The sequence below is a fragment of the Apaloderma vittatum genome, unplaced genomic scaffold (assembly GCF_000703405.1).
Source record: "Apaloderma vittatum isolate BGI_N311 unplaced genomic scaffold, ASM70340v1 scaffold15026, whole genome shotgun sequence".
Classification (NCBI taxonomy): domain Eukaryota; kingdom Metazoa; phylum Chordata; class Aves; order Trogoniformes; family Trogonidae; genus Apaloderma; species Apaloderma vittatum.
This window is the reverse complement of record NW_009720130.1, coordinates 16,308-38,958: the sequence shown is the minus strand read 5'-3', so window position 1 is coordinate 38,958 and position 22,651 is coordinate 16,308. Positions and strand designations below refer to the sequence as shown.

General features: G+C 39.2%; 1 protein-coding gene across 1 annotated transcript in view; it reads right to left on the bottom strand.

The window, feature by feature from the left end:
- TRPM6 (transient receptor potential cation channel, subfamily M, member 6) overlaps positions 1 to 22,651 on the bottom strand; it is a gene marked incomplete at both ends in the record, with an annotated part of 48,405 nt that overhangs the window by 10,184 nt on the left and 15,570 nt on the right. Inside the window, 11 exons of the mRNA XM_009870909.1 lie at positions 2,290 to 2,464; positions 3,409 to 3,660; positions 5,756 to 5,884; positions 6,927 to 7,061; positions 9,749 to 9,904; positions 10,502 to 10,730; positions 11,712 to 11,992; positions 13,019 to 13,129; positions 15,436 to 15,576; positions 17,937 to 17,990; positions 18,522 to 18,656. Coding sequence (XP_009869211.1) covers positions 2,290 to 2,464; positions 3,409 to 3,660; positions 5,756 to 5,884; positions 6,927 to 7,061; positions 9,749 to 9,904; positions 10,502 to 10,730; positions 11,712 to 11,992; positions 13,019 to 13,129; positions 15,436 to 15,576; positions 17,937 to 17,990; positions 18,522 to 18,656 — 1,798 coding nt within the window. The remainder of the gene's footprint in view (positions 1 to 2,289; positions 2,465 to 3,408; positions 3,661 to 5,755; positions 5,885 to 6,926; positions 7,062 to 9,748; positions 9,905 to 10,501; positions 10,731 to 11,711; positions 11,993 to 13,018; positions 13,130 to 15,435; positions 15,577 to 17,936; positions 17,991 to 18,521; positions 18,657 to 22,651) is intronic.

Sequence of the window (22,651 nt, the reverse complement as noted above, 5' to 3'; positions counted from 1 at the left end):
CTTGCATATCAGTTCTTATGTTTGTCACCTCAACTTTTTGTTACGGGGAAAAATGGTGCAGCTGAAATATATTTAGAAGATGGCACACACTCAAGTAAACTAAAATCCAAATCTTTGACCCCTAAAGCAAGTGAAAATCTTTCACTGACTCCACTGTGGAAAGGATACAATGTAGAAGCTGCTTTATCAGTACTGGAGTGTTGTTCCTTTAGAGCTTCAGTAAGATTACATTAACTCACATGCAAAAGGTTATATGGCTACAAATATTTATGAGATGAAGCAACAAATCGTAGAAATTAGAAGATCTGTCTTAGTGTTTCTAAATTGTTAAAAATAAATACTTTTCAGTCTTTATAATTTTTAATCAAATATTACACCTCTGAGAAAATTTTAAAACACATTTATGAGGCAACATGCCTACATTCAGCAGCGTAAAGAGTCATTACAGAAATCATAGTTTTATTTGGGAAGTGTCAGATTTCTAAAGGCTTAGCATTAATAACTGATAAAATAGATTAAACTGTAAAACTTCAGAGTGTCCTTTCATTAAAGACAATTTTGATTTATATAACAAAAATACAAAGCTGTCATGTAACTGTTTCATCAGTTATAACATGCAATATCTTAGACTATTTTAATTAATCTGTTCTATGCTGAGGTAGATATCTGAAATATCTGCATGTATTGGCATACCTACTCTTCTGTTTTAGAGACTGTTTTAATTGTACCCATCACCTAGCCTTCCACCTGTAATGTCAAAATATCTCCTTGGAGTGTCTGCTACTTCTCTCTTACTGAGTCCAGGTCAGATCCATAACCAAGATATAACATTTTACTCTCTTACATTGGTTGGTTCTATTTTTCCTATGTTCAACTGGTTTATCTGTTTAAGAATGATGCCAGAAAACAATGGTGAAAAATAATTTTTCTTTCTTATATTTCCTTTTTTTCATTTTCTCTATATTTTTTTTCTTCCTTTAAGGTAACTTTGTAGTCTTTTCTCCAAGAGGTCATCAGCTTTGGATTCACCTAACTGGAAATTCATTTCACTGCCAGATCTCTTGACCATGAACTAGCATAGTATTAGTTACTACCCGCTTTGTGCTGAGTTTTGTAATATACTTCATTTGAAAAGTTAAATTTGGAAGTTTTAAAGCTTGATCTTTATTCTTAACAAAGAAACTAACATTCTCACTTTTACTCATTAATGACATATATAGAGAGATACTGCAATCAAAATTGTCTGAGAAAGAATAGACTCAGTACGTAGTCAGAACTCTAGCAGCCAAAAGTGGACACGTTTCTGCACATACTGGAATCATAAAATGCGTTGTGTTGGAAGAGACCTTTAAAGGCCACATAGCCCAACCTCTCTGCAGTAAGCAGAGTCATCTTGAACTCAATCAAGTTGCTCAGAGCTTTATCGAGCCTGATCTTGACTCTCTCCAAGGACGGAGCCTCCATCGCCTCTCTGGGCAACCTGTTCCCATGTTTCACCACCCACATAGCAGAGAACTTCTTCCTAATGTCTAATCTAAATGTACCCTGCTCTAGTATAAAACCATTGTCCCTTGTCCCATCACTACATGCCCTTGCTAACAGTGACTCCCTAGCCTTTCTGGAGGTCCCTTTCAAGTACTGGAAGGCCACCATAAGGTCTCCCCAGGCTGAAAAGCCCCAACTATCTTAGCCTGTCTTTGTAGGAGAGGTGCTCCATCACTCTGATCATCTTTGTGGCCATCCCCTGGACCCTTTCCAGCAGATCCACATCTTTCTTGGGGGCTCCAGAGCTGGACGCAGTACTGCACATACGGTCTCACAAGAGCAGAACAGAGAGGCAGAAACACCTCCCTTGACCTGCTACTCAGGCTCCTTTTAATGCAGTGCAGGATCTGATTGTCCTTCCGGTCCATAAACATGCATTGGTGGCTTATGTCCAGCTTTTTGTCCATCAGTATCCCCAAGTCTTTCTCCATAGGGCTGCTCTCCAGCACATCATCCCCCAGACCATAATGATAATGAAGATTGCCTCAACCCCAGTGCAAGACCTTGCACTTGGCCTTGTTGAACCTCAACATGTTCACACGGGCTCACTTCTCCAGCTTGTCCAGGTCCCTCTGGATGACAACCTGTCCTTTCAGCATATCAGCTGCACCACTTCTCTTGGTGTCATCTGCAAACTTCTTGAGGGTGCACTCAATCACACTGTCTATATCATTGATGAATATATTAAACAGCAATGAAGATACTAAATTTAAGCTATTGAGCTGTACTGTGAAAACTACCTACCATCTATTTCTCCAGCATACACCTCACCAAACATCATCCAGTAGGGTTGAAATACAATGTCTCGTGCCAGAGTCCAAGAAGGAGGCTCTTCTGGTGAAAGGATTGCCTTCCGTGACACTCCAAAACTCAGCAGAACTATGGCCATCATGACCACAATATAGAACATGTTTGCTGTCTAGAAGGCATGTTTGCATGAAAGAATTAGCTCTGTTAGTTGTATGTAAAGAGACACACATTTTAGGGAAGAGTATCAGTCATGGCTTTTAGAAATCAGAATATAAATACAGGGCTAATAATCTAATATGCTGCAGGAAATAAAAACATTTTATTTCTATGACCTGGACCACCTAGTATCTCATAGAGGTTAAAGTCACCCTTGATCTAAAAGGTTACAAGTCCTACTTCATTCTCAAGTCACTCTTAAGTTCTTAAGCAAGACTTAAAAAATGCAGAGACCTTATGATGCTGCATCTTCTCAGTGGTATTTCTTCCAAACTGAAGCAAGGAATAGTAGTGGAAATGATTTTGCCTCCTAACACTGAATTTCAATTACTATGAAAGACAGAATATAAAAGTATTAATAAGATAGTTCCCAATAACCAAGGGAAGTTACAGTGGGAATCTGCAGATGTCCCTCAAGACTAGACAGCAGTTCAGCAGCAGTTCCTATACCAAAAGAAAAAAAACCCCTAACTTTGATCTCAGAGAAATTTTGCTTGCTAAAACGGGATTTAATTATCTGAATCAAAATGTAAAATAATAATGAGACAGTTTCCAAGAGCTAGGGAAATTATCTATGGTAGTAAACCAGTCTGCAAGAGACAGTGATTTTTCTTCCTCCTATTATCAAGCTGGATTAGAAACTCAGATTCCTTCTCTAAGGAATTAAACAAAATTGGCTTTTGTGAATAATTCAAATAATGAATAAATTAGAACTGAAATCTGATTGTGGTCAACTCACAAACAGAAAAAAACATAGTATTTTCAGGTAACACATTCACTAAAAATTACTAGGTGACCCCTCCTTTGACCACCATTCTTTCTGTCTATTCTGACCTTTGTATGTTACTTGGCAGATGCCTTAACCACAAAAATATTGCTCCAAAGGATAATACTTACCATTTTCCCAATCATTGTCAGGTATGGGCCAGCATGCTGATTCACAGCAAAAAGATCAAGGAGTCGAGCATACCAGAATATTATATCCAAGCAGTAAAGTAGCCTCCCTGCAGTTTGAGCAGGGGCGTCAGACCAGCGCAAGCCAAAACCTATCATAAACAGGACGATAGCTATAGAGTCAGTAAAATTCCAGTATTCATAAATCCACATCTTCACTTTTTTTCGGAATTTTCCAGGTTCTGAGATAAATACCTGAGTAGAATGTAGAGGGAAAAAAAACCCAATAAAACAAAATGAAAATAACAACAACAAAAAAGAAACTGTATTAAAATCACAGATACACTCTTTAACCTCTTCTGTCTGTACTATTTCATGATATTTGGGAAAGCATATTCTTTAACTTTTTCTTTTTTTTGCATGACCATGTACTGCATATTGCCATTCACCATTAATTGAGGTTTATACTTAATCTATAGTGTGGTATTTCTCAAGTATGCCACACCAAATCGGACAGCTCTTCCTATGGAAAAATGTATACTGCAATCCATTTGCTAAAAAGCATATTTCCCAGTAGAAAAGAGCAGCCAGTACAGAGCTGTTCTATGTACGTATCATTATAAATTAACAAGCATTTTCTAGAGGAATAGTTACAACCTGCAACAGAGCTTTCAAAAGGCCCTAAGTCATGGGAAGTACCAACTTAACCTTGGTGATGGGAAAATAACTAAAGCCTTTTATTTCACACTGAAAATATAAAGATCCTTGTATTCTACCAAGGACATGCTAAAAAAAGGAGTGCTAGCAACTAGCAAGTTAAAGAATGAAATGTTCACTCCTTGAATTGTGAGGTGACCCAAAGGGATTTTAAGCTTCACTGAGCAAATGCATGAAGTGGAATTTTTTGGAGGCCATAAATAGAATATTTGCACATTGTACAAATGAGGCCAATTATGCAGTGCTATGTAAGATCACACTGATAAGTACCAAGCAAATGAGAGATTTTGAAATATTACACCCTGATCCTGCAAGAATTTACACATATGAACACATTAATGTAAGCAAGTGATCCTATTCAATTTAGCTGGACTAACTTAGACGAGTTTCTGGGTGAGGGCCTAAGGCCTTAACGATTAGTTGATACAATCTAGAGAAATAGAGGTTTGCAGCTTTATATAACAAGGCCCTCAGCAGTTAATTAGCTGCACATGTAAGACACTGTGTCCTACAAAGTCTTTGCTAGCAGACCAGAACTAGTACATGGACAAAGAAAACCAAGTAGAAGACATTAATTTCAGTCTCCAATGAATGCTAATGCTAGAAAGAAGAGTTGATGTTCTACCATTAACATGATGCAACAGCACAACAGTATTTCCAAAGTGCTTACTATTTTACATTCAATTTTTTTTCTCAGACAGTACTGGTGCAGATTTTTTCAACCTTATCTCACTCAGTCACAGAACTTTTATGTTCATCCAAGCTTCAATATATTCCCAGCATTTCTGCTGCCCCTTGAAATCTTTCACCTCTTGTGTACTGGTGATGCAGTTTTCTGAACTATCTGTTGTAATTGCATCCTTCAGTCAGGACTGTGACAGCTTTTTTGCAGTTTTATTCCTCTAAAAGTACATCATTTCACAATTCACTCTACTATTGTTTACTATGTGCCAATTCTGCAGTGAAGATATGTCCATTCAGATAAAATAATTTGGGAAATACCCAACTGTCTTCATCTGTAACCTCAGGTTTGGTGTGCAAGTTGTGTTCAGAAGATCAGATCTAATCAACTGCTAATAATTGCAAATAATTTTGATTGGAATATCATTTTTCCATGCTTTTCATGCCCTGAATCTAGCATTAAAAGTTCATGGGTTTTTTTCCCAGTTTTGTTTATAGAGGGTCAATTAGACTTGATGAAAAGCCACAGACGACTCTATGCATAACATCTATTAATTGATAACAATGTCCACACTCAAAGTAAACATCTAAGCATTAAGTTTCGTATACATCAGACAAAATCTAATGGCTCACTAAAAGAAGTTAAGGAACTGATGCCTGCATCAGGGGTTCAAATCTCAGTTCAGCACAATTACTCTCAACTGACCCACACATTGCCACAGGCTTTACACAGAAAAGTAAGAGATTTGAGGACAAACTTTAAGATTCATTTTCAAAGCCCAAGTACTAGTGTTCAGACAAAAGACTTCTCAAAAACAAATTCACTGTTAATTCTTTCCCTTGCTAAATTTTCTACAAAACATATTCAGGATTTGCCATTCTTCAGTTCACGGTGTTCTCTGGTTTTATAATGTAACCCCTACAGATAAGAAGTGTGAATGGAAAATCTTACCTCCCTGACTTTTTCAATAGCAGTGCTGAAAACATAAATGATAACAAGCCACTCTTGCACGCTCGGACTTGGTTCCATCTTCACCAAGACAGTGTAAGTGAAGAGCATGAGAAACGCCATGTATGCCATCTACAAAACACACAGCACATAATTCATACGCGCAAAAATCTACAACAAATTTCTAAAAATAGATTAGCACATGACTAACCTGACTATATGTATTCAAACTACTGGGGCACTGTAAGATTTTTGAGCCCTAAATCTTTCCTCTGATTCTCCGAAGCACTTTTTATGGTAACATCCTTAAGCAATATTTGTATCTTGGTGTTTCTAGTGCTGAAAATCAGAATCAGAAGACGAACTATTGTAGTGCATGTTCATCTAGGCCCCAAACCCATATACGAGACAGACTATTTTATCTGCACAACATTACTCGAATGTAAAGGCAGTGCTATGCATTTATCCTAAGCTTCTGTAGGAGCAAGTAACTATTCACAAAGCTACATCAATCACTGCTGCTTAACCAGTGCCTTCCAAAACACAGGAGGGACAGTATCGTGTATTTTAAAGGTTCCAGAACACATTATAAATGTATCTGAGATAACAGACTAACAACCTATGAAGCAGTTAACCACATCCTGTTAAAGGAGTAGCAGTTTATGTCCACGATGGTCTGACCCAACAGGCAGCCTGATCTTAAATATCCTAAGCTCTACTGACACGGTGTTAGTTACTAAAATTGATTTAATAAATCCATATTTCTCTATGACAACTTATATCTTATAGATTAATGTTCCCTCCTTCAAAAACAGTTCCTAAAGAAAGGGACACAAATGTCTGTGAGGTATTTAAGGTATTTATGTCCAGCTTAAAATCTACCTCTGTATGTGTAATTAACCACTGTCAAAAACTGTGCTCTGTACTTGAATTTTTCTTTAATTCTTTATAGTAGTTTGGGTTTGGTTTTGGTTTTCTTTTTTCAGTGCAGCTGCATGACTTTATCAGAAAACCTTCTCACTTAATTGTGAAAGAAATAGTCAAATATCTTTCAATTCACTCCCATCACTAAGTGGCTGCAAATCCATGCTAGGAAAAGTATAAGTAGCATCAAGGGGTATTTGAAGGATCAAAGAAGGGGTTTAGCATTCTGAGTTCTAGTGTGATGACCAACCGTGTGAAACCAGAACTTGACAATTGGTGCATTGTAGAACTCGTAGATTTTTCTAGTGCCAGGCAGGTTTCCTTGTCCACCTTCTACTCGGCTTTCATCAGACTTCTGGGCAACCTTCTCCACATCATAATCCTTCTTTAAAAGGAAACAATATTGTAAAAGTAAGAAACTATGATCTATGATTGCAAAGGTTATGTCATATTTAAGCTTTGTTCTGAATACAGAAACTTTGTTCTGTATCTAGATTTGGTCTGATTACCCATCTCATTTGCTATAATTAGCCCACACACATTTCCACTCACAACACTCATTCAGAATTTGCTCTTAGGACTAGAGGCAGTGGAGTGGGTGTCAGCAGAACTGCACACAACCCTCCTGCTTCTGCCACACATTTATTTAACTCTTTAGCAAAGTCACTTAATGACTCTGCATCTCACTTTCCCCCATCTGTGAAATACAGACATAAAATAACTCCCAATGTGACATAACAGTGTTAGCTAAAACTCCACTGACAACTGTGGCACATTCAGAAATAAAGGAATGAACATCACGTTTCCACTCATGTATACAATTGCAGAGAAAATGCCAAGGGAGTGAAATTCTAAACACACAATCTAATTGCTATTTTTTATGTATTGTATGCCTGATTAGAAGATGAGAATGAAATACTCTCTTATAAAGATCTGCCTACCTAAAATACAAGTAGCTTCTTTACTTATTCAGTAAAATAAAAAAAAAAACAAAACCAAGAAAGTAAACACAGTTAATTCTGTATCCCAAGTTAGACACTTGTCTGAACACTCCTTTGGAAGCACAAATAGTTGATTGCCACTGAAACCTGAGAAGAGCTGCAGACACATAGCAGTGGGTAACTCACAAAACCAGAAGGTGTTGAAAAGAGTTTTCAGGGACGAAGAACATAGGCCTGGGGGAACTATAAACAGCTAGTAACTGGGCAAGGCTGAAGGAACCAATGTTTTGTTTCAGTGCTAGTCTGTTGCCTTGGCTCATTCAATGCTAAGACTTAGAGCTACTGGACAGCTGCAGAATAGCACTTTTTATATGACATATTTAGTACACAACAAAGTTTCAACGGGTTATCAGGGGAAAACTGATGTTTTTTCATTACATTAGACTCAGAAAAGTGCTAAACCTGAGAATTTGATACACAGTACTATCCCCATGTGTTAACATCAGATCCTTCAGAGTGAAGGAGGGAATTTGCCCCATAAAAGAGCGCAATCTTCAGCTGCAGAAGGTCCACAGAAATAATGATTGCACGTAAAAGATGCTCTATATGCCACAGGTTTGCTGTTGAAATTTTCTGTGCATTTTCCAATAATATTTCATATCAGAGTATTTAAGAAAAGGCATCAGTTCATCCTTATGCTTTAAACAACACTTTATATAAGATAAAATCAGAGGTTAAGCTTACTGCTAGCACAGGAAGGAAGCACCCCTGATGAGGAAAGTCGGAGAAGTGCTTACATACATTGCTGTGTGGCCTTCTACCACACTGCAGGGGTGGTCCTGCTGCAAATAATTACAATTGGCCTATCCTCTGTATCATACCTGTCACCTAACCCCATAAACAGCATTTTTGAACTGACTGTATTCACCATGCAGTGCAGGAGATGATGACTTTGAGCATGCATCAGAGAGAGAAAACACAAGTGTGGCATTGACAGGCCTGTCATGCTACTGTGAAAGCCCTTGAACAACAATTCACCCTCTTTTATTTTACACAAATCATCTGAAAAGGTCCCAAGCAATCTACATTTATCTGCTGTTAGATGATCAGAGTAAGCAAAAAAGATTGTCTGGCAGCTCTCACTTGATGATCCTGTCTTCATTGCTCAGCACTTCACCAACATTTAACCTTCTGGATGGAAATGCTCCATGTCTGCCGTCTACCTCAGACCAAAAGATTTTGGAAATTTTCAGTTCAAGGAATGCTTTGTGGAGAACGAGAAAACAAAAGGACAGGCAATTTTGCTTAGCAGAAGTCCAGGACACATAAGATCTTAAAAGGCAAAGACTTCATCTATGTTGGAGACTCCTCACAGACAGGTATACGAGGGACTTTTGTGCGACCGCAGGTCCCTGGAGAGCTTGTCAGGACTCGCTTCAGGTGACTAAACCAAAGGCACAGTGCCTCTCTTGTGCTTTAAATGACACCTCTGCCAGGCTTAAGCAACACAGAAGTACCCGAAGTGCTAGGGTGTAATTCATGAAACAAAATCCCAAGGAGAGGCTAAGAGTGAAGGATGGCCATGGCGAGTGGGAGAAGCTATGGCTGAGATGCAGGGCAGAGCCTGCTGGCCAAGCAAAGCAGGAAGAAGGCGTGAACTGGAGCTGACAGGACCTGCACTATTTCAGTTCTGCTGTTTCTCTGCTTTGGCCTGCTCAACTGAGCAACCCAAATTTAGTTTTATGAATGTGATTTTGTGTATGATATGAAACCATTCTTAGATTAATCAGTACACAAGACTACACAGGTATTTATTGGCAGCTTGAATACACTTTGTGCCCTAAAATGGCTGTGTAATTGACAGATAATTATAATCTCATTAAAATTCTGTGAGGTTGGGAAGGATTTTCCCAGTATGACCAGTACAGAAGTGACACCCAGGACAGATGAATTGACTCGTCCAATGTCACTTCAGTCCATATCCAAGCCAAGGATCAAACCCCTTCTTCTTAAGAACTGGGCCTTGACACTTCCAGCTGATCAGCTTCTTCTCACTCCTTAGGATTATACTATGCTAAACAGACAGACTCACAGACTCAGACACACAAATGACTACTTGTTGCAGACTAACCAGAGACAAGGCATCTTTATTGCTGGTTGGACACTGATCCCCATGATACCATGTGAACTGGTGGAAGTCTTGAGATTGTGGCACATGAGACATTTCTGCCTTGCTTTTAAACTCCAGCATCAAGATGGTGGGAGGCAAGAGAATACTCATAATGACCTAAAAGAGAGACATAAGGTTCAGGAAATTAATTTAGCTGTGATAGCATATACCTGAGGCCATAGTCAGCCATGCATGGTGCCAGCACCAACCCAGTGCAATTCTACTAGCCTAGGAGGAAGTCACTGGAGTGAGGAATCTCTGTATCACACTCTCACAGCCTCTAAAGAAGTGTATTCCTTTTGACCATTTTGCAGCTTTAAAGAATGTCATGGCATATGGAAATATTTTAGATGCTGCTTCCTTTGTCCAGAAGGAATTCCTCCCATCAGCAGCTCTGCTGGACAACCAGAAATGGAGGGCAGCAAGAGCAGATGGGGAAGGACTGAAGGGCGCTCAGAGAATGCAAACACCAAAAAAACCCTCATAAAATACAGTTCTCCTACTGTCATCTCACAGCGGTTTTTGCAAACAAGTAAACCAGAAGCAAGTACTGTCTTCCTTCCCTGCCTTTCTTTTGTCTCCCAGATGTGCACATTCCAAACCATGTCAGAGCACATCTGTCTGAAGCTGCATTAGACACGTTCATAATCACAAAGACATGTACAAGGCCCTAAACAGTATATAAATGCTCAGAAAAAGGCAGAGGGATGTTACCTTAAACCAGGAATTCTTCCGCATCTTCAGGCGTCCCATCCACATATCAGTCAGCAGCATCTGTGTGCAAGTATGGGATACAAAAGGCCGCAGCCCCACAGATACTGCCAGTTTTAAGCAAGTTGAGTTGCTCCAGTTTTTCAGTTCATAGGTCAGCAACTTCATGGCCATCTGCTCATTTTGTTTGAATGCTTTCTCCAGAACATCTAAGGCAAGCTGCCCAAATTCCCTAGAGCGGAAAAGAATTAATAGTTAATAGAACAGAGATTAGCCAGAACTCAGAATCACTGCTGTAAAGAGGTTGCTTTGAAAACTCTGTTCACTACAGTTCAGCAAACAATCTCAGCAAGTATGCCTTCTCCGATTTTTCCATTGCTTTATCAATATGCCTAGTGAAAAAAAATTTGTGGAGTATATTTATTTAGCCATAATCACAAGGTTCAGGGTAGCTCTGTTTTCTGGTTTTTTTATCTGTTTTGTTCTTAACCTCATTCAAAGATCAAAATGGACCCTATGAAGTTCTGTGTATTTCCTTCAGCAACAGACTCATCACCACATTGGCAAGCATCGCAGGCAGCTGCAAAAGCAACACTGGCTCTTAAACATCTCTGTAGAGAAGATTCCTCAATGAAGATACACCTTCCTTAAAATTAAGATTTAGAGCTGCAAGCAAAACAAGACAGCAGAGAATCTGAGGCATGATTTCTACAAAGCATACAGTACACCATTAACAAGAGAAACTGCCAGAAAACACTAACATGGAACTACAAACTCGGGAGTAGATTCTTGGTCTACTTTACTTTTTCTTCACTTGGTTATTTAAGTCTTATGCAGAGCAGGATTTAAGCACAGATTTTGGTTTTCTCGTTACCACATGTTACAAGTCCAATGTATATGTGACATATCGTTTTTTAACAAGTTGAACTGGAAATCTGAGTCTTCCTCTTGACCATTTAGGAGACAGTATGCCATGCATTACTCCTCTATATTTCAGTTTTCAAATATGCAACTAGATAACATGCTAATAGCTATTCTTTAACACTTAACCAGACTGCATATCAATACATAGCTCCATTATATGATAAGTATAGTGGGGAGGTGAACATATTCCTTTTACGCTGCATAGTCCCTGCACGACTAACTTTACAAACTCTTAGTGGATTAGTAAAAAAAAGACTTTTATTAACTGAAGTGAAGGGAGATCTCATACTCTGAGTACTTCTTGAGTTCTTCTGAAGTGTCATCCACCATGTTGCTCTGTTTAGCTTCACGTGCCATCGCTCTGTAGAGTTTACAAGCCACAACGGCTTTGACCATGGCTTCCTCTCCATGCTGCCAGAAGAACATTGCCATCTTCTGCCTTTTCATTAATACCGCCCAAACCAGGAGGTCATTATACGGGTACGTAAAGCCAGATGATTCACAGTTCTCTGCAAAGTTCATATCCTCTTTTGATTTCTTCTTATACTTATGAAAAGCAGTGGATCTTTCCTATAAATTTGGGTTTTTTCAAAAACAAAAGTAAATCTCAATGACTGGCTGGTTGAGGTTCATACTCATGTAAATAAACTTGCACATAAATGTGAATTGCAAATAGCAACCTATTTAATTGTTGTACACATTTAAGTCATAAACCACAGCTAAGATCACATTCAGATTACCAGTGCTAAGAAGGTGGATGATAAACACTCTTTGCTCTGTACCCATGCCATTTATAACCTCCCCTTCCATAGTGATGGACACCCTCCAAGCCCTGTGATACCAAGATCCTACTTGCATTCCTTTCTTGTACTTGTGTCATTCTAGGAGAAAAAGCAATCAGTAGACTGAGATATACACCATGCACTTGTGATACTAAAAGATGATTTTTACTGTCTGCCACACTTGTAAACTTGCTATACATTTGCGTCTTGGTATTGCTCCATTAAAGGCAAAGAAAAAACTTTACTCATGTAAGTGAGGTTGTGTCAGTGCTATCACAGGTTCCTTTCGGCTTAGACTAATTCAATAAAGCCATTTAAATATATTCTGCTTTGTTTTACCTCCCAGATACAAGCATGTGACAATCTCTGCTCTTTTCTCATTCTTTCTCTGACAGAAAATACTGTCATCATTTTTCAGATATCAGAACCATATCTCTTAGCAGGTTTACCGCAGCTACTTCAATAAGTAGTCATCAGAAAACATCACGAAAGTCAGAGAATTCCTACTGTTGCTTTCAAATAAGAAGAGTTTTCACACATGCTTGATGTTCAGATATTTGATGATGCTACATTTCACTAAAGGAAAGTCCTTGGCAGCAAATGGATGGAAGCTAAAAATTAGCAGTGGAGGAGTCTGAGCTTGAATCCAACATTAAAGTTACAAGACTTCTACTTTATGAACCATGAGCAGTTGTTGCTACTGGAAGAATTATGGTAACCAACAGCCTGATTAACATACGTCTAAAATCTCTCAATAAAATGATGAGCAGCTCAATATGTCCCAAGCAAAGTCTACAATAAGCAACTGTATTACCTTGTATTTGTAAGGCTGTGCTGTTCTGAAGAACTGAGAATGCAAAGTACTTTCAGCAGATCCCATTCTGCTACCCATCTGATTACTCTGATGAAGGGAATGAGACAGGCTCTGAGAAAAGCTGGAGAGCACTCTCTAGATCCAAAGGCATACCATGAAACACAAGGATAGAAACACAAATTAGAGATGAGTTTTGCCTGTACTTATTTCTGATTGCAACGGTGCCTGCAAAAACTGTTATTCAAAGACTATTAAGTAAGTAATCACTATAACTACCACTGGAGCTTGCACCATCAAGGAAAATGTAGTCTGTTTCACATCTGATTTAAAAAATATATTTTTTCTCAATCTTTAAATTCAAAATAGCATTCACTAACAACAAGAGGGCTTGCACCAGATAGGAATCACCCAACTGAAAGCTCTTCTGAGTGCTTACCCTTACAAAAAGTGCCATAAACACTTTAAATTACAGAAGTTCTCTGAAGTTTTTGCTGACCATTTCCTCTGAAGGACAGCTGGGCATTTAGTTCAGTGTACTGAGAGAGAATTTTACCAGCTGAATCAGTAATGCTCTTCTCTAAAGTTCCTAGTTATATGATCGTGTGGTTTCACCTGTCCTTGTTAAGATCGTATTTCACGAAGATACAATGAAGAATGTTACAACCGCTCAAACATCCCTTTTAAACTATTTTCTTAAGTCAGCGAAACACATTCTGTCTCTGTGTTTCTATTCACTCCAAGTAGCAGTTTTCATTATTTCTTCTCATTTATCCTGATCACCCTGATGATCTTCTATTAGTCATGAATGCAGTACATGGGAATGAGAGGTTTTCATTGTTTATTCTTTAACATATGGAAGTACTTTAAGCGAAGTCCAGTCCCACTCTGAAAACGGGGGAGAATTCTTATGTGGCAAATCTGCTCCTTCTGTGACGTCAGGAATTATGTCCAGCTAATTTATTGAGAAGTTTAGGCTGTTTTCAAGTTACTGATTTTGGAGAGTCAATGGGGAAAATGAAAGTGCTAGTATGTTTGTGCACTCTTGTTCTGAGACAGACTGTTTGTAGGGGTGATGTTACTGATATGCAGACATGATACAATGCTTAAGCATTTAGAAGGTGCACCTTAAGCATCTAGAAGGTGCAGAATGGCACAAGCACAATCGTCCACCTACACAAAGCCACTGCACCATGGATGCAGCCTGGCACACCCAGCATGAAACTTCCCCTGCGATGACCAGCGTGTCATGAAAAAACCTCAGCCAGGCAAACACAACTCAATGGCCTCGTGTGCTGGTTTTGGCTAGGCAGAAATTTCTTCACAGCAGCTAGTATGGGGCTATGTTTTGCATTTGTGCTGGAAACAGTGTTCAGAACACAGGGATGCTTTTGTTACTGCTGAGCAGTGCTTATACAGGGTTAAGGCCTTTTCTGCTTCTCACCCTACCCCACCAGCGAGTAGGCTGGGGGTGGGCAAGAACCTGGGAGGAGGCACAATCATGACAGCTAACCCCAACTGACCAAAGGGATATCCTAGACCATATGACATCCTCAGCATATAAAGCTGAGGGAAGAAGAAGGAAGAAGGAAGGCGGGGGGAAGTGGAGAGTGATGGTGTTTGTCTTCCCAGGTCACTGTTACGTGTGATGGAGCCCTGCTTTCATCAAGACAGCTGAACACCTGCCTGCCCATGGGAAATGGTGAATGAACTCATTGTTTTGCTTTGCTTACATATGCAGCTTTTGCTTTGCTGACTAGACTGTCTTTATCTTAACCCATGAGTTTTCTCACTTCTACCCCTCCGATTCTCCACCCCATCCCACCCGGAAGGAGTGATCAAGTGGCTGTGTGCTGCTCAGTTGCTGTCTGGAATTAAACCACAACAACAGAGCAGGAAGATGCACTGTTACCACTGAGCTGCTTCTAAAAACTGGCATTTAGTCAAAATGTGGGCCAGGGATCTACATGCTGCTCTTCATTATGCTGTGCTGATATATTCTAAGTCTAATTCAATGCCTGTTGAATTCAGTACTTCTCTGACGTTGTTCAAGTTGCAAGAGCAGAAACATGCAACTGCTTCACAAAAGGAAAAATGGTGACTGGCACAGCCTTGTTAATCTTTATTGGTGGATGACAGACAAAGAACACAACTCAGCTACTAGACACAAAGGTAAATTTATTGAGCTAATACTTAACAATCACTGGTGGTCTTGAGGGTCAGGGTGTGGTTTGGGGAGGGTTTTGTCAGTTTTATTTGCAACCTCTCCACAGTTGGCAACGAGATTCATAAAACAGACAAGTATGGCATACATTTAACTGCTGCTCTTCAGACAAACCACAATGACAACCCGAGCTATTTTCAGGTGTCACATTTTGAGTTTTCTGGGTGGCCAGTGATAGACATTATATAGAAGTTACCCTGTGTTTTCTGTAGGGATCATTGTAGAGAATTCGGAAATGCTTCCTTGTGTAGCTGCTCCGGTAAGCTCCACCAAGGAGGTACTCTATCACTAGCCCGACATCAATCAGTGATATCTTATAATCCAAGGAAAGGGTATTCTGAAAGACAAAATGTTGCAAGCACTTCAAGATGCTATTATACGCAACATTCAACTGTATCAGAGCCTACTACTATGAGAGGAGTCTGGAAGAAGGTGCAACTGAGAGCTCCTGCATCTGTCAGGCAAGTGTACACATTCCTTAGGCATATGAAACTGCTCTACACAGAGAGAACAGAGGGACATCCACATTTTCAAACTGAGAAATGTGACATCTATAGTCCACTTAGGCCACACCACACAGGGACGTACACTGCAATGTTCACAAGACCAGCTACATTCAACAGTGAGGGTAATGGTTCTTCAGGTTAATCACCAAGTCAGCAAGAATGATAAAAATCTTCCTCTCACAACAAAAGAAAACTAGCATGGTATGATTTGCTCATCAAACTAGTTCACTAATCAAAAATTAATTGGATGAAGCATGTATTTAATGTTGTAGAGTAATTCCTGGAGACTAGTAATCTGTTGCAGAGGCTCAAGACTGACATAACTAGGACAGCAGCTGCAGCTGCATTAGCTGTACCTTCTGAGTCTCTCATCACTTTTGTTTGAAGCATGACTGCTTTCCAGTTTACTTCCACTGCCCTTGTGACAAATTCTGTGAAGAACAGATTATCTTCCAAAGAGATTTTAAAGATTATTGGCAATACCCTAAAACACAATTCTTGGAAGTGAAAAATAGGCCTACACATAGATGGGTTTAGAGGGATCATGTATTCCTATTGTTGTATGTCTTTCAAACACTGCAAAGTCATTTGTATCATTAGACAGCAGGGTTTTTTCCATAGACCTTAGTGGTAAGCCTCGGTACAGCCAGCTAATGCCACCCAGTCCTGGAGAACAAAAGTCACCAACATACTGAGCCCTCTGGGGTAAAAGCAGGTCTCACAGGATAGAGCTTGCCAACTCCGTCACTGAGAGTTAGGTGACTGTTTTTGACTATCTATACTCACAGATACACCTCTGCACTAAAAGAATATTTCACCCTATCAGGGCAGACTGCAATGTATCTCCATTCAAATGTGGCAGCAACAAAGCCGGTTACAGTAATTAAAAAAATATTCTGAAACCTATGGTCACATCACTTTGGTGACTGTCCTAGTGACTGTGTTACCATATTTAATATGACTGCAACTGTTAACAACCCTTTCATAGAGCACTTATGCATACTTAGAGAAGTTCAGGTGAAAAAAGGCTTTTCAGCATTTAGAGCTGTTTGCAGGTCCCAACTGAGTTTATCTCATCTAATGGTGTAGAAAGTTTTGAAATTGTGCACTCACTCTCTACCAAAATTCCACTATTCCAACTGCCAAAATACTCCCTTTTGATCACATTCCGAGCTTCCCCAGACTGTCCTGAGGTGTAACCAGACCACGCTTTTTAGGAGAAGGGTCATATCAAGGAGCAAATCACCTCAGTATCATGGAGAAAGAGTCTGGAAAATCTCAATGTATTTTCAACATTGAGATCTTCCAGACTGGCCATATAAATTAGACCTCAGATCCATCAGTATGCGAAAACACAGGAAATAGCTTGCTACGGAGATCAGAATACCTGATACCTATCTACAGAATCATCAGTGAGATTGACAGGAATCACCTCCAGTAAGAAAATCATACCCGAAATCCCACTACTTGAGACCACAGAACTCTAAAATCAGTCAGACTTACCATTTTATTTTATCTTAGCATTCATATCCTAAAATGAATTAGCCATTTAACCTAGTTTTGGATCTAGGCACCTCCTACAGTGGAGACTAAATGCAGAAAGAACAGCTCATCTTTTCCTGGCTAAGCAGTGCTGTGAGGTACAACAGATACACGAAATACATTAACTGTGTAGCTCAGTAAGAAGGCTGACACTAAACTAAGGAAGCCAGGGCTCCATGCAGTAGTCATCCACCGCCACCTTCTGTTCTCCCAGGCAATGCAGTACATTAAAATAATACAGTATCTTTTCACAGTATCTTTTTGTTACTGCTCAACAAAGAAAGATTTTTTTAGCTTTAGGGGAAAAAAAAACCTTAAAGACATGAGCAGAATTATTGCACTAATTCACTAAGTCTTTCATACAATCTGTTCATAGTGTCACTTTAGTAACTTGAGAACTAGAGTCTGATGTGCACAAACTGCTTGGCTTTGAAATTAAGGTACAGGACCCTTGGGATTATTCCGTAGTACTATGCTAGTTAATTGCTTAGGGGCTGAAGATAAAACCATTAGTAGATACAGGAGCATAGTAACCAGCCCATTACTTTTATTCCTAAAATTTCTCTGTATTACCTAATAGCAATGTGTTAGTGCACACTGAAGCTCTAAGCTACCACTTTCACTCCGCAGCCTCTCCTGTGTCTGTTACCTGTTTCACATCTCGAACTAGGTGATGCAAAAGTAGATTTGACGGTCCTTGTTTCTGTGGTGTGAAAGGAAAGACAGTAAGCAAATATGTCACTCTCTGTTAGGAAATCAATACAGTAAAAGAAAGCAGCGATAGGATCTTTGGGATAAGCTACTGTGATTCAAACTCTTGCCACTCAAACTCTCTTGACAAACCTCTTCAAAAACATTTCACCACCAATCTGCAACACCCCTTCTATCTTAATTCTTGACGTATTCTAGACAGAGGGTGGTACCACTGTGGTTAAACAACATATCATTTTCAGCAAGATAAGCATGCATCACATACCAGATTAAAATCAGTACATTTTTCTCATGAGCTTTAGGTGAGTACTCAGTCTGGCTCATGTCAATGAATCAAAAATACAAAACTGGGACACAAATCTATCACAACCAAAAATAACCAAACCCTGTTAATTTTCAACTTTTTTCCAAAAATCCTTCATAACAATGTGGCCTAATTGTCAAGACTCTTAAACTTAGTTAAGATAGTATTCTTTCTAGGCATTCTTATGTAAAGTTATACACTGGGATTTCATATACTCACTGTATTGTAGAGCTCTTCCAAACGAGATATGGTAAGAAAACGGTGCATGTTCACACCATGCTCTATTAAAAGCTTCACAAAATCCACACGGTCCATCACTAAAGCATCCAGCATTGCCTGTTCCAAGGCACCCACCTCCAGAAGGACAGGGATGTGGAAAAAGGTTAGAGAATTATTACCTTCTTCTGGAAATAAATAAAACATTCCTGAACAGCTAGGAATCTCTTTATCAAAACGATTTGTCTTTATGGATATTTAAAGTTTACAGTACAAAAGAAAAATACTCTGGAGGAAGCATCTGTGCAACAACATTTAAGAGATGGGGGGGAGTAAAAGTGAGTCTCCATGAACCCAATGTCTGTAGAGAGTTCTATAAATCTAACTTTACAACCAGACTCTGATAATACACTCCCTACTCTTTAATTCACTTCAGAAGCTAATGTATGACAATGCAGGGGGCGGAGGGAAGTCTTTCTTTTTTGACATATGACAAAAGCCATTTCAAAGTATTATATTTCAAGATCTCGCTCCAGAACTTGAAGTTCTTTAAAGCAGACTTCCTTTCAAATAGGAGAGAGAATCTGCATTAGGATAAACTCTCTAAAAGGCATCATGAAGCAGACCTCTGCCTACACCAGTGAAATGCTGTAATGGTGAAAGCACTATACTCATAGCACTTGCACAGAGCTCAGCAGGATTTCTACATGTAAAATAGCAAACAAGTTGGACATATGACATTCATATAAATCAAGAAAAATATTTTCTACAGAACATAAACCACATTTGAGTGAGCAGAATGAAGATGCTGACACAAATGGGGCAGGTGCTAGTGCTAACTTGGCACACTAAGTTAGTCCTTTCCACATACTTACTTATATTTGGCAGAAGTGATACTAACGGATGATGAATAAATGTTATAGAATTGTCACACGTGAAAAGAAAAATTGTGCACTATTCCTGAATTATTGATGTTTCTTCCAGAAATATCTCAGTGACCACTTGTGTATTAAATTTCCTTGAGCAGTCATTCATTGTACTGGCAGTGTGTCTAAAGAGTTTTAGATAGCTGACTGATAACTACTAGAATGACAGTCTTGGATGTAAAGTCCATCTCAGACTGAACTGGCATTTAAGCAGAAACATAGTTACAGCTGGTTACAGTCTTTACCCTCTCTACTTCTAGGATCAGAGTTCTAAAAAGAAATGGCCACAATCTGTACATAATTGTGCACACTTCCGTAAAACACTGAAAGAGGGAGAAAAATAATAAGACTGCATGGACAATCACCTAAAAATTGATGCTTAAGTATATAATTCAAAATTTGAATACACAATGACAATAAAAATACACAAACTGTAGACCCTGACAATTGCAGGTCTGCCAGACCCTGACAGTTGGAGGACTACTCCTCTCTAATTGAAAGCTACTAAATCAAAACCAAACTTTAAAACTGTGCTTATGCATTGTTTTTTCCTTACAATGCATGAATAAAATACTGTCATTTAAGACTTTTTTCCTGCTTAGTTAAAAGAAAAACTTTGAGAAATATGTGACATTCTAATTTTTGCTTGCAGAAACAGCAAGACATAAGGCTTGTTTATTATGAGCCCTTTACGTCTTACTTAAAGAGGAGAGTAAAAAAGTAAACATACTCCATATTTGACAATGACTTTTCATTGAAAATGGTGCTGAAAAGTTGCACTGAAATAGACATGAATGGGCTCACAGATTTTTTTCAAACACAGCAGAGACAGAGGAGCAGGAGTAGGGGTACTACCAGTGAATCTGTAAGGCCAGAGGTGCTCAAGATATAAAAGAAACATGCAAGAAGATCATGCTACTGCAGAAACGGCAAATTAATTCATTGCCTCACTGCTCACTACAGAACATGTTAGTGAAGGTCCTACATCAAAGCTGTTCTTCATAGTAGACAAATTTGAGGAACTGTGTCCAATTGAAGTGTCAGTAGAAAAGATTATAGAAGTCATTTGTAAAGTGGTAGCAAATTGCGAGGACCAGGTGGTATTCACCTAAGAGTTCCCAGGGAGCTGAAGTATAGCTGAAATCAGTCCCTTTAAGAGCAGAATGAAAGACTATAGAAAATAGGCCAATTGTTAAAAAAGACACAGAAGTGTACAAGTTGTCAAAGTTTAGCATACAGTTAGAACTTTTAAGGACAAATATCATGAAACTATAATAAAGAATAACGAATAGCAATAATAGCCATGTGGGTAAATGCAGAAGAGTAAGAGGAAGCAAGGCAGTTATTTTGTAGAATGAAATCACAATTAAGATCATCAAGTCCAATGGTTAACCTAGCACTGCCGAATTGCATTAAACCATATCTCTAATGCCACATCTATGCATCTTCTAAACACCTCTAGAGATGGTGACTCAACCACTTCCCTGGGCAGCCTGTTCCAACCCTTGCAATGAAGAATTTTTTCCTAATATTCAATCTAAACCTTCCCTGGCATAACTTGAGGCCATTTTCCCTTGTTATATCACTTGTTACTTGGGAGAAGAGACTGCCTCCCACCTCGCTAGAACCTCCTTTCAGGAAATTGTAGAGAGTGATAAGGTCTCCCCTCAACCTCCTTTTCACCAAGGAACAAAAGGCATCAAATCAAAATATCAGGTAGCAAACAGCCGCCAAAATTTAACATTCTTAGTTTAAGATCTCTTCATGTATTAAAGCCTTTAACACCATTTCCGACAGCATTCTCCTGCAGAAACTGGCTGTTCGTGGCTTGGATGGGTGTACTCTTCACTGAGTAAAAAGCTTGATGGACGGCTGGGCCCAAAGAGCGTTAGTGAATGAAGTTAAATTCAGCTGGTGGCCAGTCATGAGTGGTGTTCCCCAGGGCTCAATATTGGTGGCCAGCAGGACCAGGGCTGTGATTGTACCCCTGTACTCAGCACTTGTGAGGCCACACCTCAAATGCTGTGTTCAGTTTTGGGCGTTTCACTCCAAGAAAGACATTGAGGTGCTGGAGTGTGTCCAAAGAAGGGCAACAAAGCTGGTGAAAGATCCTTAGGAAACAAGTCCTGTGAGGAGCAGCTGAGGGAACTGACATTGTTTAGCCTGGAGAAAAGAAGGCTGAGGGGAGACCTAATCATCCTCTATGACAACCTGAAAGGAGGTTGTAGCAAGGTGGAGATCGGTCTCCTCTCCCAAGTAACATGTGATACGATGCGAGGAAATCGCCTCAAGTTGCACCAGGTGAAGGTTTAGATTGGACATTAGGAAAAGTTTCTTCACCTAAAGTGTTGATAAGCATTGGCAAGGGTTGCCCAGGGAAGTGGTCGAGTCACCATCCCTGGAGGTATTTAGAAGATTATGGTGCTTAGGGGCATGGTTCCATGGTGAATTTGGCAGTGCCAGGTTAATGGTTAGACTCAATGATCTTAAAGGTCTCTTTCAACCTAAATAATTATGATTCTATGATGCTGTTACATCATTTCTACTACTTCATCAGTCAAATCAAGTTTCACCTGCCACACTCCTCATTCAGAATGATGCAGACTCACAGGCCCTGCCAACATATGATAAAAATGGTAAAAGGGTAATTCTTGTCTTACTCCAAACTATAGAATTTGAAGGAGTCAGATACATGGTGTTCCCATTTCTTTAGTATTCCATGCAGAGGTGCTTCAATAAAGCTTACTAACAGTTCACAGCAGACTTGTTGGAGGCAAAAAACTAAATAAATAAAAATTAAAAACCACTCTACAAAACAATGAAAGAAGACATTGGGAAAAACACATTTTTCTTCATAGACTCAAAATATAACATGGTATTGTGAAAAAAAAGGCAAAAATATGCACACACCTTTATGTATACACAGATCTTTTCTATATTGCATAAAACCAAAGTCTGCTGGGAAGAATTACTGTTAAGATTATGCAGTCAAACACTCAGAAGTTATCAGATAATTCATCACCATGAATAATGGTACAATTATTCATGGTTCAGTTATACACTATGTTTCCCCAGAGGGCTTAGTCTTATTCAGTTCACAGAGTGAATGATGGTCTCTTAGCAGGTAGCTATTCAGTATTTTGTTCTAACTTTATTGTTCCAGGCTTGGCATATCTCTTATTATTCACACACTATTCAAGTCCTTAA